At 37.7% G+C, this 17,788-nt stretch overlaps 1 protein-coding gene across 4 annotated transcripts in view; it reads left to right on the forward strand.

Moving 5' to 3' along the window:
* Positions 1 to 487: 487 nt before the first annotated feature.
* Positions 488 to 17,788, forward strand: part of tbc1d30 (TBC1 domain family, member 30) — a 38,436-nt gene continuing 21,135 nt past the window's right edge. For 2 of the 4 annotated variants that reach the window (XM_041781190.1, XM_041781191.1), the window contains exons 1-2: positions 488 to 1,623; positions 6,379 to 6,543. In XM_041781190.1, coding sequence (XP_041637124.1) covers positions 1,131 to 1,623; positions 6,379 to 6,543 — 658 coding nt within the window. In that variant the 5' untranslated portion in view covers positions 488 to 1,130. Of the gene's footprint in view, positions 1,624 to 6,378; positions 6,544 to 13,064; positions 13,513 to 17,788 lie in introns of those variants that run through there. The other 2 variants (XM_041781192.1, XM_041781193.1) reach the window with 2 other exon arrangements.

Below are 17,788 nucleotides of genomic sequence, written 5' to 3' on the forward strand. Positions count from 1 at the left end.
ACTAACCTTTTCTTCCATAATAACGTGTAGATGCTTAAGGTCTTCAGGAAAGGACTGAAATTCACTCATCATGGGATAAACAGCATTTTTGTCCTAAGATAACAAGCTAAGTAAGTGGAGATCCAGAGAAACAGCTGAAATATACTTGTAAACATGGGAAAATGGAGTTATGGAAGTAGGGCACAGACAGACCAGCGGTTGGGTCGACGTTCAAGTCCAACACGTGGCTCCTTTCCTGCATGAGTCCCCATTCCTGTGTCTGACTCTATCCATTGTCCTCTTTTCAAAAATAAAAGCATAATTAGATCAAAAATATATCTTTAAAAAAATATGGAAGCATGACCTCTTAGGGCTTCCAAATACACAACAAAAAGAGAGTTGATATAAATACAAGACTGAAGAAAATGTATTGCAAATTAATAATTGTTTAACAATAATTTTTTTTTAAAAAAGAAAGTCTATTAACTTAAATCAAATGAACCGCCATGTTTGGCACTATACTAGTTTATCCTTCATCACCTGTTCTCACTTGACACATTTGCGGCTAAAGTACAAGGGAACGAGACAAACTGTGTGATTTGTTACAAAAAAAGTGGTTAGATACAGCATACCTAAACTTAAATCCGCCAGGAAACGCTCGAAGTAAAGGTTTATTATTTCATTTTAGTTACACTTTATCTTTTACTATGTTAAAACAGTCGAATGATTCTTATTTAAAATGTTTACATCCACCTCCTAGCATAGCCTTCAAAGAAGGAAACGGATTGGTCTAAATACTTTTGACTCTTCTCTGATTGGTCCACCCGCCGCCTCCTGGCTCCTGCTGCACCTGTCGCGCGACCTGGAGAAAGTTTGTTTGGCAGCCGTTGGGAAGTTTAGCAGAGTGGGCTGGTCCATTGTTCAGTCCAAGAGGAGGGGGGGTAGGATAATCGAATCCGGAACATTCAGGAAGGAAACAAAAAGCTGTCAGACAGGTCTCCACCTTTCTGAGGAAAGGAATGGCATGCTCCAGGAACTCTATCCTCCTCGAGCCGCTCAAAGAAAACTTAAAAACTTCAGTTATAAACTGAGGAAAAATGTCAACTTTAGCATAGAAAAACGGTAACAGCCGGGTCATAGCTTATTAAAAAATGGCGTCAGAGGTAAATTTAAACGGGGATGAACTTTTGGAAGTTGACATATGCGACGGTGGCGTGTGCTCAGAGGAAGAGAGCGGCGTTTTTGTCAACTCTGTCACCTCCCTTCAGGATGATTTCTCTGGCTTTCATCAGTGGACGATCCCCGCCGAGTCCCCGAATGACACATCATCACCTCTGGCACAGCGGCAGCTCGGCACCGACACTGCCGCCCAAAGGACCGACACAGCCGCGGACAGCAGTGACTCTGAGTCGCATGAAGGTGGAGGGAGAGGTCCCAAGACCTCCATAGTGGACTGTCTGCTGGTGGAGCTGTATGAGACGTACAGTGGAGGAAGCAGGAGGAATGTGGACAGCTGGGACAGCTCTACCGAGGCGTCCGGGTCTGATGCCTTCCTGGGCCGCAGTAACTCTGGGTCCAGCTTCCTCCTGGAGCTCCAGCAGAAACACACCAGAAGGCATCAGATGAACTACCTGGCCCAGAAAGGTGAGGACTGGGATATTATTTTCAGGGTTGTCTTTCATCAGTTTAGCAGGATTTAAACTTTTTAATATATATATATCTATAGATATATATATATATATATATCTATAGATGTATAGATATATATAAATATATATAGATATATAGCTATATATTTGTGACTTTACAGGTATATGGCAAGAAAGGTGTATTCCTTTGCATCCTCCAGAATAAAAAAATAGAAATAAAAAAATATTAATGGTCGATATTTGGATTCTTTTTCGATACAAACTTCAAATTTCGTTTACAAACAATAGTTTTGTATTATAATGATTGTTAGTACTGAACAATGCTGGAACTTTTAAAAAGTGTGTCCAATTTATTAGATAGGTGCGTATGAGAGGACAGAATACATCCAAAATTGCAGTCAATCTGCATGCACATAGTCTAAATTGCACAAAAGCATTGGCAATATTTCATTTGTACAATTTTGACACCATCAAAAGTACTAAAAAACTTTTAAAAACTTAATGCACAAGAGAGAGAGGATAAAAAAATCCTAATCAAAGCCCTGCACACTGTCCATATTGCACAAAAACAATGTGCATGTTTCCTTTTTGTGCAATTTAGATGATGTGCAAGCAATTTGCCTGCAATTTTTAGCAGTTGAATACATTAAATTAGCTTATTTTGAGTGCCCAGGGCTCATATTTTTGTTGCATTGTGTTAAAACAGTTATTAGTTACATTTTTACTTGTGTAATCAGCGTTTAAAAATGTGGTCTCATGACAGCTAGGGATGCTCGATATGGGATGTTTGCTGATATCCAATATGACGATATCTACAAATTAATTTGAGCAAATACATATTTAAATGTGCTTCAGACTTAAAACTTCAGTCCTTGAAACATTGTAGGAATGATGATCAATAAGGAAAGATTTCGGCTGATGTATGTCTGTTGTCAGCAGTTTTTGGGCCCTTTGGAGATCCACAGCTTGACAAGGGGTTGTGGCAACCCTTTTACAGGCCCTGATCGTACCCAAGGCTGTGCTCACTTGCCACATCCACCCCTTACTTCACTCTAAAGGAGTGGACTTTTTTTTTAACAGATTATTTTCCCATGCCCATGCTGACATGCAAGGACATCTAGAGCACAACGGGGGTTGTGTCAATCCTCCTTCCTGCTCAATGGCGGCCTCAGGCGGCTTACTCGCCACATCTACGCCTTTTTTCAGGCTCAATTTTTAGCCCAAACTTGCCTAAAAGTTCTGTACTATACTGTCTTTATGTTATATAGTTCTTACATTTACCTCAGTGGCTTTTTCTGATGATCATCATCATCCTTTGAAAATACAAATGATTGATTTTTCTTAGCTGCATGGTAGAAATTATTAAAGATAAGTAATTAAAAGTGTGCTTATACATCGATTTTCTAAGCTATGAGACAGAAAACAAATAGGGAGAAATTTAATCAAAGTAGAGCTTGTAGTGGATTTTATGTGCCCTTTCAAGTCTTTGTTTTCTAGGATTTGTAGCTGGCATTAGTGCAAGCATTCACCATAATCAGATACCAGCAGGAGCTAACTGGCCGGACTGTAAATCTCACGGTATGCAAATCTTCACATGCACAAACAGAAGCTGATAAGAGCGTTGACAGCTTATTTACCCCTCCTCACACTGTTCTGCAGTGTTGCCTCAGAGCCTCTAATGGCATGTTACTGTGAGTGCCACGCTACCATTGTTTCTTCTGTTAGAGTAGAGACCTTCAGTAAACACTGCCAGGTCTGCGAGTTCACTGTTTGCCCTTTTTTACACACGTGAGGCTCAGTCAAGTTAAACAATGCAGAGAGAGAGACGACACTCAGGAAGAGGAAACTCTGTGTAAACGCCCCACAGATGAGAGGGAAAAGTATGAACACCTCTGGTGTGTAAGTGGAGAACTTATCAACGACTTATGAGGAAGTTCAGATCCATTTCACAAAGGCTATTCCCAAAATTTAAAAAAAAGGGTCTTGTTTTCACATATTTAGGGTCTATAGGTGCAAGAAGCTTCTGAATCTTTGCTACAGATTTCCACACATGATAACATGTATGTTCCCTAAAGCAGTGGTTCTCAATGTTGGGGTGCGAGACACTGAGAGGGGGTCTCCAGATACCTTAAGAAAACAAGGAATATGTTTTTTAATCTACACTGTTGCCACTTTACACCAATTTTGCCAGATTTCAACCCATTGTCATCACTTTTTTCCCACCAATTTTACCAACTTTAACACATTTTTGCCACTTAAAACCCATTTTTTGGTCAATTTTAACCCTTTCCACCACTTTTTTTCTGCCTGTATTGCCACTTCTAACCCAAATCATGCCACTCTCAGCCTATTCTTGGCTCTGTTGACCCATTTTTGCCAATGCTAACCCCTCTTTACCACTTTTAATGCCACATTTCACAATTTAATATGCCTATTTTTACCAGTTTAACCCATTTCTGCCTATTTCTGCCTCAGCTTACTCTTTTATCCAGTTTCTATCAATTTCTCATCCCATTTCACCAAATTTCCACCTATTTTTGCTACTTTAACACCATTTCAGCCACTTTTTAATCCCCTTTGAGCACCTAATATGCCCGTTTTTGACATTTTAACCCATTTTGCCATTTTTGGTTATTTTATTGCCACTTTTATCCATTTTTTGACCTTTCTAACCCATTTCTGCTCATTTTAAACACCAATTTCACCACCTTTCCTAGCAACCCTTTTTTAAAAGGGTTACTTACTGCACAAATGAAATAAACAGTATGTTTCTTTTTACACAAGTGGTTATTATTCAAGCTAAATATAAAATATCACAGCTTAACTTTAAAATGGGCCATGATTTTGTTTGCCCCCAGACTGGCTGGGCCCTTTTTCCCCCCTAATGGACAGCCTTGTCTATACATGACTATTCTTGAATGTGCATGGCTGTTCAACCACCTCCAGGTACAGTGTGGGTCCCCAGTCTCTGGCACCTTTATTTTGGGGGTCGCGGGCTGAAAAGGTTGAGAACCCCTGCCCTAAAAGTGCTTGTAAAGCTTTTTACGACATTGCTTGAAGCATTCCTACAGAGTTAGAAGTTTAAATCAAAGACTGGGGCAACTTTTTAAATCAAAAATTACTGTTGAAAATGCTTAACTTTTTTACAGTGATGTGTTTATGATTCACATTTAGAAAAATTTCAGGTGGACATGAAGTGGAGGAGGATGTGAGAGTTTATGTGAGGTAGTGTTCTGGTTTTCATTAGTTCTTTGCCTGCAGCGTGGTAAACAGACACACAAGCATGATATCTTTCACTATCAGTGGTGCACACATCTCTCATGTTACTTCAAACTGTATCAGGCAGCTTTTTGGAAATTCATCTTCACATTTTAAATCTGGTGTATAAGAAATAAGACAGTGTGAAATTTATGTGAATTAGATAACATGTCACAACATTTTCCCCCTTGGAATTTGATCCTTAGATAGTTAATATAATTTGGCTAAGTAAGTTCGTTTAAAGGGGAAACATTATCTGAATTAAAGTAATGACTTAAATGTTGGGATTTTTTATTGATTAAGACTTGATTAAAAAGTTTTAGTATCATTGAATTAAACTAGACAAACCCTTTCTTTTTTTTATGCAATTATTTTTTATTCATTTTCATGCTTCCCACCACAGGATACATAGCCTTTTTTCTGAACAGTACAATAGCATAACATAACATACCATAACATAATAATATAACACAATCTACATTCTTCCATAGTGGTGTGGGAATAACATGAAACATTTATACATTTATACACCAACACAAAAAACACACAGTAAACAATTACAACATTTAAATCTATATACCACTCATATAGTCTCATACCCCCCCCCCCAAACAAGAATCACCCTGTACACCTGTACATATCCTCATAAACACAAACACTTCACATTGGTCCCTTAAAATTGAATGTTTCAATAATTCTTCATGAATCTGTTTCCATACATCATTAAATTGTTTCACCTTATTGTTATCTTCAGCTAGTGTCTTTTCTGTTGTCAAGTAATATCTCATCAATCCTTTCCAAGCATATAGAGAAGGAGCCTCTGTTTTTTTCCAGTACTTTAAAACTAGCTTCTTATAAACTAAGGCAGAGAACAGAATCTGCCATCCCAATGGACAGTGGATTGCCTCAGCATTCTGGAAGATGCAGAGTGCAGCTGAGAAGTGAATTTGTTTTTTACATCTAACAGACATCCAGTCTTGAATCTCATTCCACACTTTCATCACTTTAACACATGACCAGAATGAGTGCATAAGGGAGTCAGGAGATCCACACTTCACCCACTGATCAGAGGAGTTTGGATAGTAACTATGAATTTTATCTCTTGTGTAATATATTCTTGTCATGAGTTTGTATTGTATTAAACATAGGTTTTCATTTCCAATAATGCTATTGGTGAGATATACACATTTCTTCCAGACAAACCCTAAAGGTAAAAAAAAATGTGACTAAAATGAACAAGAACTTTGAGCTAAAGACTATATCTGGAAAAAGCAACCAAGATGACAACAGTCCTCTGCAGACAAAAAGGTCAGATGTTTTTTGCGCTTTTATGTCAGATTTTCCAGGAAACATTTTAGGCCCTCCGGCTTCTGCAGCTTTCAGTTAAAGAGTTCAAGCAGAAATAGGAAAACTTGTGAAAATATCGCAGAAATATTATTAATTTAGTTACGACATTGTTAAACGTCACCCTTTCTGTCTTTGTTTATTTCAGCCCCAAAGGAGCTGCAGTCGATCATCCAGGAGGTCAGGTACCGCATCGGCCTGCAGTCGGCCAAGCTGCTCCGCCAGCTGAAGAGACGAGACCGTCTGTGTCACAAGCTGCAGAAAAACTACGACATCATCACGGCATGTCTTCAGGCAGTGTCACAAAAACGACGTAAGAATGCACATTTGTTTTTCTGTTTTGATGGTGAAAAGACCAGAACGTAAAACAGTTTGTTGGTCTTAAATATATTTTCATTTAGAGTATCATTTTCTGTTTTTAAATGGGTTAAAGATACAAAAATGAAACTGTTATTAGAAAACAGAAAAACCTCTGAAAACACATTTGGATCCAACTCAAACACAATATTCTAATCCACTACTGGTAATACTAAAAGTTTATGCAATGATTCATGTAAACACTCAATAAAAGCAGTGTTTAAAGAATGGTGAATTGATTTACAAGCTACTATAGATTTACAGGTTTGTACATGTCCACAGTAGTCCTATCACATACAGTATGAAAATAGCTCTCATATTTACATAACAGACTCATGTAAACCCAAAGCTAAGATGATGAAGGAGTCATGTTTTCATTTTTATTTTCCAAATCTCCCTGCTTGCCTATTCTTATAAAAAAAGAAGCATTTAAATTCATCTGGCTGTTGTGTTACATAAGGGATGTTTGAAAGCAGCAAACAACCAAATTAATTTCTCCAGAGCAGAGATTACTGTTTAAGCCTTATTCTTATTTAAAGATGGATGTAAAATATCTAAAGACTGACATAATCCTGAGTAAGAACACTACAACCTTAAAAGTTTGAATTAAAAAAGAATATGCAAGGAAAGAAAAAAAGCAAGGTTAATTTAAGGCTGATGAGAAAAAAAAAGGCAGCGTGAATCTGTGATTTGGACATGTTAAAAAAATCATTGTTTTTTTACATTTTACTGTATATTTTATTATTATTTCATGATTATTAGCGCTTAAAGGATATTTAGGTCTGTGATGTTTCTGTAGTTGTTTACCTTTGAATACTTGTCGTATTTTTCTGGCATGCTTCACCAGGATTGCACAATAATTTCAAATTGTTCAGGAACACTCTCGTCATAACCTTGCAAAGCAGATGAATCTGCCCGTTTTTCCTTGGTTTTCACTGGCGAATCCATCTTGCAAAGCTCCCGTCTGAACTGTTTGGGCCCGGTTAGAAAGTGACAGGACAAATCAGTGATGAGGGGCAGCACTTTCAGGCGTGGCGGAGTCGTGACATAAGCAAGCAGCAACAAGAGGTCGGTGCAATTAAGGCAGAAGAGCTTAGCGTGGATGCTGCTAAAGCGCCAGTTTTATCAGAACTTGACGACATTTCTTTGTTTTTTTCAAAGACCCTGCCCTTTCCCAAACACTTAGTATTGAAGGTTTTCTAGATGGATGTGTGAAACACATCCATCTGGTATGTCAGGTGACTCTTGTCATACATTTAGCCCTATTTTTGCAAAATAGATGTACAGTTCTATTTGGCAGAAAAGGTTCTGCTCAAAAGATGCTCCCTGGGTTAATCAAGCAGCATGCTTTGACTTCCCAGGGAGCGTATGGCTAGAAACCCCGATATGGATGAATACATTTATGATCATGTGTATTGAAAACATTGAAACAGAGTACCTATAAAGGAGGAGGCTGGGGTGGAGGAGGTGAGGTTTGCCAGCAGCTGGCAGTGTGGTGCATCAGCATTAATGCAAGCAGGCTTAGTGAGAAATACATCAAATTTAATCGGACCACTGTGTTGAGATAAAGAGCTGTGATTGGCTGTGGGAGCTGGGAGGAGGTAACTGGGATCAGCTGGCAGTCAGCTGATCATGACCGGTGTATGGCTACCGTGTCCTGCACTAACTAACGCTAAGCCTCATTATATTTCCTTGTTTGAGGTATTTACACTCTGGGTATGAACAGGTTATATTTACAGTACTACCAGTATTTAGTTGCTCCTGCTGGTGGCATTTTACACGTGAATGTGAACTAATTAGCTCCTGTCACTGGTTGTGGTTAGCACTGCAGCTGCCAGTTCAAATGCTTACTAATGTTTTAATGATGAGTGATGTTAACATTTCACTCTATTGCATGTGACAGGGAAGAACAGCGATGTGATTTAAGATGTAAATATTTATAAAAGGAGACTGAAACACACAGAGACAAGACCGTTTACCATGGAACATTTTATTTTTTTTATCCACATCTCTTGTGTTTGTTTGATATTGATCCAAAGAGTCATTTATCTTGGATGTGCTTTCCATCCAGGAAGCACTTAAGGTTAGACCTGCATCATCAGCTTTAGATCGCTAACGTCACTTCTTTAATAGCTATTTATTTTTAGGTAGGTGTTCAGTGCACCTTTACTGGTGCTTCCCTCAGTTGCACATCTGCTTTTCTCTTGTAATAAAACATACGAACTATGGATCATGGAAAATGATCCTTACCTTGTAGATTACCTACACATCTGTTAAACACTGAGATACATTTTTTTCACTAAGGTACAACCTACAGTTTTATTCATGATCACTCAGAGTACTGGTTAAAGTTTCAACCACCCAGTTGTATTTGACAGAGTATGTTGCAGTTTGGACCTTGGATGGAATAAAAAACATTATTGAATAAAGAATCAGGACAAAACAAAGATGACTGGGCACTGGTTTAGCTCTGGGTAGAGTGGCTGTAGTCCTTGATGCACTGGTCGCAGGATTAATTTTGCTCTTAGCGTTGTTTTGGTAAATGTCTTCTCCCATCTCTCCTCCCCTATTTCCTGTCTCTCTTCAGGTGTGCTATCTTAATAATGCCAGAAAAGCAAAAAAATAAATAAAATCTGAAAAGAAGCCCACGTCTGATAAGTATATAGTTGCAAAAGGGCATGCATACACTTTGTTTTACTTTGTTTTCTCAAGATTGAAAAGAAACTTTGGCAATTTCTTGAGGAAGTTCCTCATTTTCTTTGAAATTCAGTTTTTGTATTCCGAGAAATTAAAGATAATTAAGGTCAAATCTCGTGTAAATTTACTCGCCTGTTCCACCAACTTTTCCAAAAGTTGCCAACTATGCCCTTCTACTTGACAAAGGAGGAAAAAGCCCCCAACATCCCAGGCTTCACGAACATTCTGTCCACTGACTTTAAAGATGATGTCATCCACTAAAGGTAATAAATCATTCCACCCTTGCCTTTGAAGGGGATGTCATTAAAGTATCGATGTCCACTAAGGGTTTCTGTACATCACAGACTTTTTGTCCCCCTTTTTATTCTAGGTGCACATTCTGGACCCTTAGGAAACAGCTCTGTGTCCCACTTTTGTGTCCCGACCCACTAGCTGAGAACCATAAGTTTAAATGCCATGACATTTTTATTGTCAGTTCAAACAAAAATAAACATAATTAGTGTTTTTAATATTTCATTTCTTTCAGATGTGCACCAACAGTGAAAAAAGGCTGATAGAGATGTTTACATATTAATTTAGCTGATAGCAGACACAAACACTAATGCTTTTCAGGGTTTCTTTTGGTATAACACTTCCACTTTACCAGCATTTTCTCTCATATTTGACATGAAAACAAATCAGAGTTTGTCCAACAGGTGACGTCTTCTTCTGCCAGGTAAAAGTCTCCTCTCTGAATCAGAAGTCAGGTGTACTAGCTGCAAACAAACTGATCAGACACGACAGATAAACACTGCATACTGGTATTTGTTCCTGCAACGTCATTTTCAAATGGCTGGTGTTTGTCAACAGGATTGATATTGGCTGATACGATCCTAAATCAATGCATTGTTGCATCCCTGACTTCTTTGCTTACATTAACATGCCATTTAACCTGCTCTGTTTTAATTGAAAATTTAAGCTAACAGCCCCTAATGTTCTGTGGTATAACACCTTTACTCAAGCAACCATTTTTACCTAAATCAAATTCCTTGAATGTAAAAACAAAACAATCGCACTCTAAGTGGATTGAATGCTTTTTTTGCATCCAACCAAACCCCTAACCTTTTAATATTTTGTGCTGGCCTTGCTTAGTAATGATTAGCAGACTTCTTATATTATGACAGGAGTTCCTCCTATGATGAACCCTGTTAATGATACGTGGGAGGATTTTCTCCAGCCTTAGGGCCAGTCATTTATAGAAAAGCTTGACATCTACATTTAGTAAGCTGATCTGCCAGTAAGAAGAACATTCCTCCCCCGGTTGATCCAGAGTCAGAATCAAGCAGATATTTGCTCCTGTGAGCATTCCTGGAAGAGACTCCTACTTCAGTGAATAATTAAACGTATTCAGTAGAGGGTTTACTAGCTGAAGCCATCAGGGCCTTAAGCTTTCCTGGACTGTAATCCTGGTTTGGATTCAGATATTTCCTCTGACGGCATATTCTGTTGTTTGGCTTATAAAGAGTTGGCTTGAAAAAAATCTTGCTTATTTCTTGTTTTAAATTAAGGGCTCTCCTAAAAAACACGTTTCATAAGGTGTATTATTTCCTGGTAAAACAGCATTTTGGATGAAAGAGAAAAGCTGTTAAAAGTGGCCTTTCAGGGATCACTTGCTGTGTTAACCAGGAAGGACACTTTTAACATCTTTTCTCCCTCGTTACTAGAAATTCATCCATGCAACCAAAGCATTAGGGTTAATACTCCTTAAAGAGTGTCATTTTTTAAAAACTTTTTATTTATAGTTTTTAGATAGAAAAAAAATGCAGGTACAGTAAAACATAACAAAAAATAAAACAAACAAACAAAGAAAAAACCAGATAATCATCAGGTCTTGGGTTGGTCCAAACTTAAGGCCAACAAAACTGCCTCATTCAAATGAGATGTACAAAACCTTGTATTTACCATGTACACATATCTATATATGTATGTATACACATACACCAATATACATACCCATACAAACATACATGCATATGTGACAGTTATCAACACACCAGTTAAACATTAATTGGCCAAATTCCATTTTTCCCATAATTTCTCTCCAAGCTCTTTTTAAAGTCGTGTAGAATAAGTTAACTGTTCCAAAAGATGCAACAGTTTTATAATGCTAACAAAGAGACCAGCTGTTGGACAATTTTTCTGTAACCAGCACTTTGTAATGGCTTTTTTGCTTGCAACAAGCAAGATTTTTAGGAGATAGGTATCATTACTATTGAGACCATCAGGAAAATGTCCAAGATGGAGGGATGTAAATGTTGTACTGATAGTAAAACCCAAGATTTTTAAAATAATTGCTGCCACCTCTTTCCAGAAAGGCTGAATGAGGGGACAAGTCCAAAACACATGAGCGTGGTCAACTCCAGTCTCTCCAGCAGGGAAGCTGGTTGCCTGTTTGCTTGGATTTCTGTTTAGGAGTGAGGAAAAAAAACGTATCAAGTTCTTCCAGCAGAAGTCCCTCCACGTCCAGGAGTTTGTTGAAGATGACTGTGTTTCCCTAGAGCGCCATTTTTAACAAATAAAGTTGTTAATTTAAACAAAAGAAGTAAGCACTTCTGGTCTGGGTCTTAACGATTTAGGAAAAATATTGAATTGCAATAGTCTTGATTTATATAGCGATTTTGATATGCTCTGTAGTAACCAAAGGAGGGAAAATTTAACCTTTTTATTCCCTTATTAATTTCTAAACATTTCTAACTATTATTGCCTTACTTTTGATGACTGTAAGCAAGGTTTTTCCCTTCCGCATGTTTATCTCTGGTGAAGCCAACTCTTTGACTGGTCTTTAGATGACGTTCTGGGTTCTTCTGTGACCTCCTGGATGAATAATCCATGTGCTCTTGGAGTCACCTAGGGAGACCGGCCCTCCTGGGAAGGTCCACCGCTGTTCCAAGTTTTCTCCATTTGTGGATAATGGTTCTCACTGTGGTTGAAAGCTGTCATACTGACAGATGAGGGTGACTTTGTCATCTGTTCTTGGATTTCTTTAGATGGCGCTATGATATGTGGATTTTTGAGATCTTTTGGCCTACTCCACTTTGTCAGCCAGGTTCTATGTAAGGGGTTTCTGGATTCAACAGGTCTGGCAGTAATCAGGCCTGGGTGTGGATAGTGAAATTAAACTCAACTTTCCAAAAATTTTAATCACAGTTAATTCATGATTTAACAAGTGGAGGATTACTTTTCACATAGGGCCAGGTTCTTGTTTTAAATCTTTGCACAGGCCTCAGAAATATGTGCATGCTCCTCTGTGATTGGTTCAGATTTAATCAGTAATGGATGTATTTTACCTGGATGCAACATGCAAAGAAAATCAGCTTAAGTGGTTCAATAATTTCTTAATAAGCTGATATATCTCAGTCATGAAGCTTCATCTGTGACTGATAGTTGTTTCATTATTACAGGAGTTTAGCATGGACTCTTTAACATGATGCTGTTGGTCCAAAAATAAATCTTTCTTCCTGCATCCTTGCTTCATTTCCCTCCTCCTCCTCATTATCTCAATCTAGGTCAATACAACAAAAACCCACCTCTGCTCTCTTTATTCACGCTTTTTTCTTTCCTCCTGTCCTCCACCATTACCTCATCCTCTCTGCCTCCTCCCCACGTGTCTCTCCATCCTTGCACCTCCCCCTCGTGACGTCACACGGAGGAGGATGAGGAGGTGTGCAGCATCAGCAGCAGCTCTGCCGGATACAAGCGGCACAAACCTCAAAGCGATGGGCTATTTTTGACACTTATAAACCATCTTTTATTTAGACATTTGAACGTCTCTGCTTTGTCGCTGCTGTCCTGCTGGATGAAGAGTCAAAGCTCCGTGGGTTTCTCCGGGAATAAGGCCAGATCACCAGCGATAACAGGAAGCGATTGGAAACACGGTAATCAGAATAATCGATTATTTTAACGTCTTGGAGGAAGAGCCGAAGAAGAACAGCTGTGTCTCCGGGTATCATGATAAATTAAAACACCACAGAAGAAGAAATAAAGCAGTTTTGTCAGCGATGAGGTGATTGAACGCTCCGGTTCCCGATGAGGCAGGAGCGGCTCTCCTCCGCCGGCAGGAGGCCGAGGGCGGGCATCAAACAGCGGCAGCAGAGCGCGGGAGGGGTCGGCAACATCATCAGCAACGTCCTGAAGAAACGCAACGGGATATCCCGGAGTGCACCGCGGCTGCTCTGCACCTTAGAGCCAGGTGAGCCGTGAGAACGCTTTACTGCGGATCGTGTCCGGTTATTTGTACCTTCAAAGGGAAAAACACCCCAGAAAATACTATTAATCTAGTCAGTACACTGCTGTAGTAAACTGCATGTAAATCCAGGGTCACACAGGGCCTTATCTTTAAAATCTGCAGCTGTTCATCCTTAAATCTCCGTATTTCCCTGCTTTTACTGCATTGAGATGCCTGCTTTGTTTTATTTTTGGATGCATTTTTACCAGGAATTGGAAGCTTCTTTTCAAATATGAATCAACATCAATGTATTAGATGTTAGAATTAGTGATGAACGATATTACAATTTTGCCAGTATTGAAAATGCTGATAATTAAAAATTCTTTCACAGATAAATGTATTTTAGACCTCAAACTTAAGTCCTTAAAAACACTCCTAAGTTTCAGTAATAAGGATGAACAAGGTCTACACAAAACTAATTGTACATACAACTGATATAGGCTAATATTTATAGCTGATAAAGCCAGATGTTTACACATGATATACACTGATATTTACTGTTCATATAGGGCAGTATTACAGCCAATATAGGCAGATATTTACAGCCTATATATGAAAGTATTAACAGCCTATATAGGCTGATGTTTACAGCCTATTTTGACGGGTATTTGCAGCTGATAAAGGCTTGTATTTAAGGCCAATATTACAACCAATACAGAGCAATATTTGCAACTGATATAGGTTGATATTTACAACTGATAATGGCAGATATTTACAGCCTATATAGGCTAATAGTCACAGCTGATATTTAAAGCCATTATTATTACAGCTGATTTTTGCAGCCTGTAAGTATTGGTTGAAAATATTTGCAGAAATTTCCATGTAGTGAAATTGATATTATGCTGATAATATCATGCATCCCTAGTAAGAAGGATTTACCATAAACACTGGCTATTATGGACCAAAATTACCATATCCTTATAGACATTATTTTGTAGTTGTTAAAATATTACATGGTATGGCTGGGCAATTAATCCCTACATAGATTAAATCGCAATATGGTCTGCTGCAATTTTCAAATTGCAGAGGGTACAATATTTCTTTAACCTAAAATTTGTGCCATAATACCAGTTTACACCTCTTTTTTTGTAGCAGAGATGTTGTGCATTACGTATCATGCAGTCATTCAAGTGAATCATTTTTTAGAAAAGTCTGCAAAAAATCTTACTTTCTTCATTTTTGTACATTTTTCTTATTGAATATGAAAATTCATATCCAATTTACAGTACAAGATCAGGTCAATAAGTTATCTGTTGTAAGTAACATAAGATGAGGAACTTCAGAAATAATCGCGTATCAAGTCGCAGTCACAATATTGGGGGAAAAAAATCGCAATTAGATTATTTTCCCAAATCATCCAGCCCTATTACATTGTGATTTAGTACATATCAAGTCATTGTATATCAAGCATGTTTTATCTCAGCCAAATTCCAAAATTACACCTTTTTATGCACAGCTAAGGTTGGCAACAGTTTATACTTTGATGGAAGATTGTCTTGTTTTCAGCAAGACAGTCTTCATCATTTTAAAGAATGACTTTTTGGAAAAGTTGTGAAGCTTTGAAAAGCTGCAGAAAATAATGAAGACAGTTGCTTTGTAGTGGAAGGACTCCATAAAAACAGCATGCAAAGTCCTGCCACTGTCTAAACTGCACCAGTGTAATTGCAAGATTTATTTTAATGCGGTCTCTCGAGTATGCAGGAGTTTGCCCACCATTTTTGATGACTGGACACAAGAAATGTCATTTTTTTGGTCTAGGAATTCTGTTTTGTTTTTTTTGTTGTTTTTTTTCTTTTTGCATGGTGGCGGTAGAAGAATCCATATAATTTGATAAATGGTGTCATATGGAAGTTGAACAAACTGATGTGTGGACATGTGAAAATATTTAAAATATAAAATAAAATATTATTATATATTCTTTTTGGCAAGCTAAGTTGCAAGATAAATGAGAAATAATTTTTAAAAAATGCTTTAAAGCAATAAGTAAGAGCAAAATAAGACTATGAAGCTGGACTATAAAAATATTCGAATTTTAAAGTTATTTTAGTTATTTTAAAGTTTTGTAAAGTATACTTCATTATGGTTGCCAAATGTTATACCTCAATGCTTTTTTGATTGCAGGTGTCTGGAATAAAACAATCTAATATTTTGGTTAACAAAAATGTTGAAATGATGCCATTAACATCATTAGCTAGATGCTTAGAAGAAAAAATTATCCATAAAAACCTGGAATTAAATTCTTGCACACAGTCTAAATTGCGCAAGCAATTTAATACAAAAGTTAAACTTTCATTTTTCTTTATTAAGTACACCTTAAATAAAATGTTTGAATTATTTTGTTGTTGCTGTTGTTTAAATCTTGATGATAACAGCACACAGCTCATGAAAATCAAAAACACAGTATCATAGAATATTAGAGTATTACATAAGACCAATCTAAAAAGGATTTATGATACAGAAATGTCAATCTTATGAAAATAATTTTCATGTATGCACTCTGTACTTGGTCTGGGCTTCTTCACAGATTGGCATGCAGCCAAATAGTCTGTGGCCCTGCTGAGGTGTGATGAAGCTCAGACATTAGTTTGTCCATAATGTTGGCTCTGCTGTCTCTAATCTTCTTTTTGACAATAATGACCTGGAGTTTCTCCACAGGGTTCAGGGCAGGCCGGTTGGCTTGCCAGCCAAACACAGTAATACCATGGTCGGCACACCAGTTACTGGTTTTGGTTTGACTGTGGGCAGGTGCCAAGGCCTGCTGGGAAAAGAAATCAACATGTTTTTAAAGCTTCTCAGCAGATGGAGGAATGAAGGGCTCTGAAATCTCGTAAACAGCTGACAGAGTTGACTCTGGACTTGATAAAACACAGCAGAAAAACAGCAGCAGACATGTCCCTGTATATAAAGAAAAACCAACATATTATTTTAGGTGTGGCCCTGTACAAACTACATAAAACATACTCTAATCTGTAGTATACACACAAGCAAGGAACTTAATTAACTTTCAGAATCAACAATACTCTCCTGTTATATAATAAACAGTATAACGGCTGCTCCTGATTGGCTGTAACAAAGTTGTTATCCAGTTTGACAGTTAGGTGTAAAATGAGCTCCTCTTCAACAGAGAGAGTAGAAAACCTGACTGTAAAACTTCTCAACCGAGTGTAAAATCAAATCATGAGAGCATCCTGGGTGGTGGTGAGATGATTTGGTTTCGTTCATCTAATAATGTTGTATTACTCTGACCAAATAATTGACAGCGAGTTCAGATGTCTTCCATTACCTCTCCTCTTCATCTTCTTCTCTCCTGTCTTTTTCTCCACCACTGATGTAACAGATGTGTAGCCTGCAAAAAATGTCAAGATATCCCATTGTTGATTTGCATACATGTGCACAATCCTGTTTGTTGTTTTCTGTTTGTATTTTGCATTGGAATTTCTCTACAGTGATTTTCTTATGTGTATATAAGTTAAACACTCAGTAAAGATGTTAAAATGTGGAAGAAATGGCAACAAGGTCTTCCTTTTTCAGACAAAAGAAGCCCTGTAACTCCTGCAAACATGACAATGGCCCACAAATGTAATAAACCAAAGACGTAAAGCAAATTTGCTGCTTTTAAGAAAACAGTCTCACTAACACAATACATGTCCCACAAATGTAAAGGCAGTTGCCTACTGCAAACATAATAGCCATTAAATTTTCAGGGATTTATTACGTTAATGGGAAAGTAAAAATCACTGTCTCTCATAAGTGTACTACCTTCCCAGAAATGTAATATGAACATGAAAGTTTTAAGTTTTGGTCATTGTTTGTTGAAGTCTTTTTAAAACTACCACTGGGTTCAAGTCAGCTTAAGCTCAAGTTACATCAAAATGAAGTCATGGTGATTTTTTTGTTTGCCATGAAACAACTTTTTTTTACATTAACTTCTCACAAATGTAATAGCAACATGAAAAATGAAAGGTTTGGTCCTTGTTTGTTGTTCCCTTTTTACTACTACCAATGGGTTCAAGTCAGCTTAAATTCAAGTCATATTAAAATGAAGTCATGGCAAGTTTTTGTTTCGCCATTAAACAGGACGTTTTTTTCCATTTACTTCTCACAAATAGAATAGGAGCATGAAAAATGAAAGGTTTGGTTCTTGTTTGTTGTTCCCTTTTTACAACTACCAATGGGTATAAGTCAGCTGAAGCTCAAGTCACATCAAAATTTCACCATCAAGTCACAGTGATTGTTTCCT

The sequence above is a fragment of the Cheilinus undulatus genome, linkage group 23 (assembly GCF_018320785.1).
Source record: "Cheilinus undulatus linkage group 23, ASM1832078v1, whole genome shotgun sequence".
In the NCBI taxonomy this organism is placed as follows: domain Eukaryota; kingdom Metazoa; phylum Chordata; class Actinopteri; order Labriformes; family Labridae; genus Cheilinus; species Cheilinus undulatus.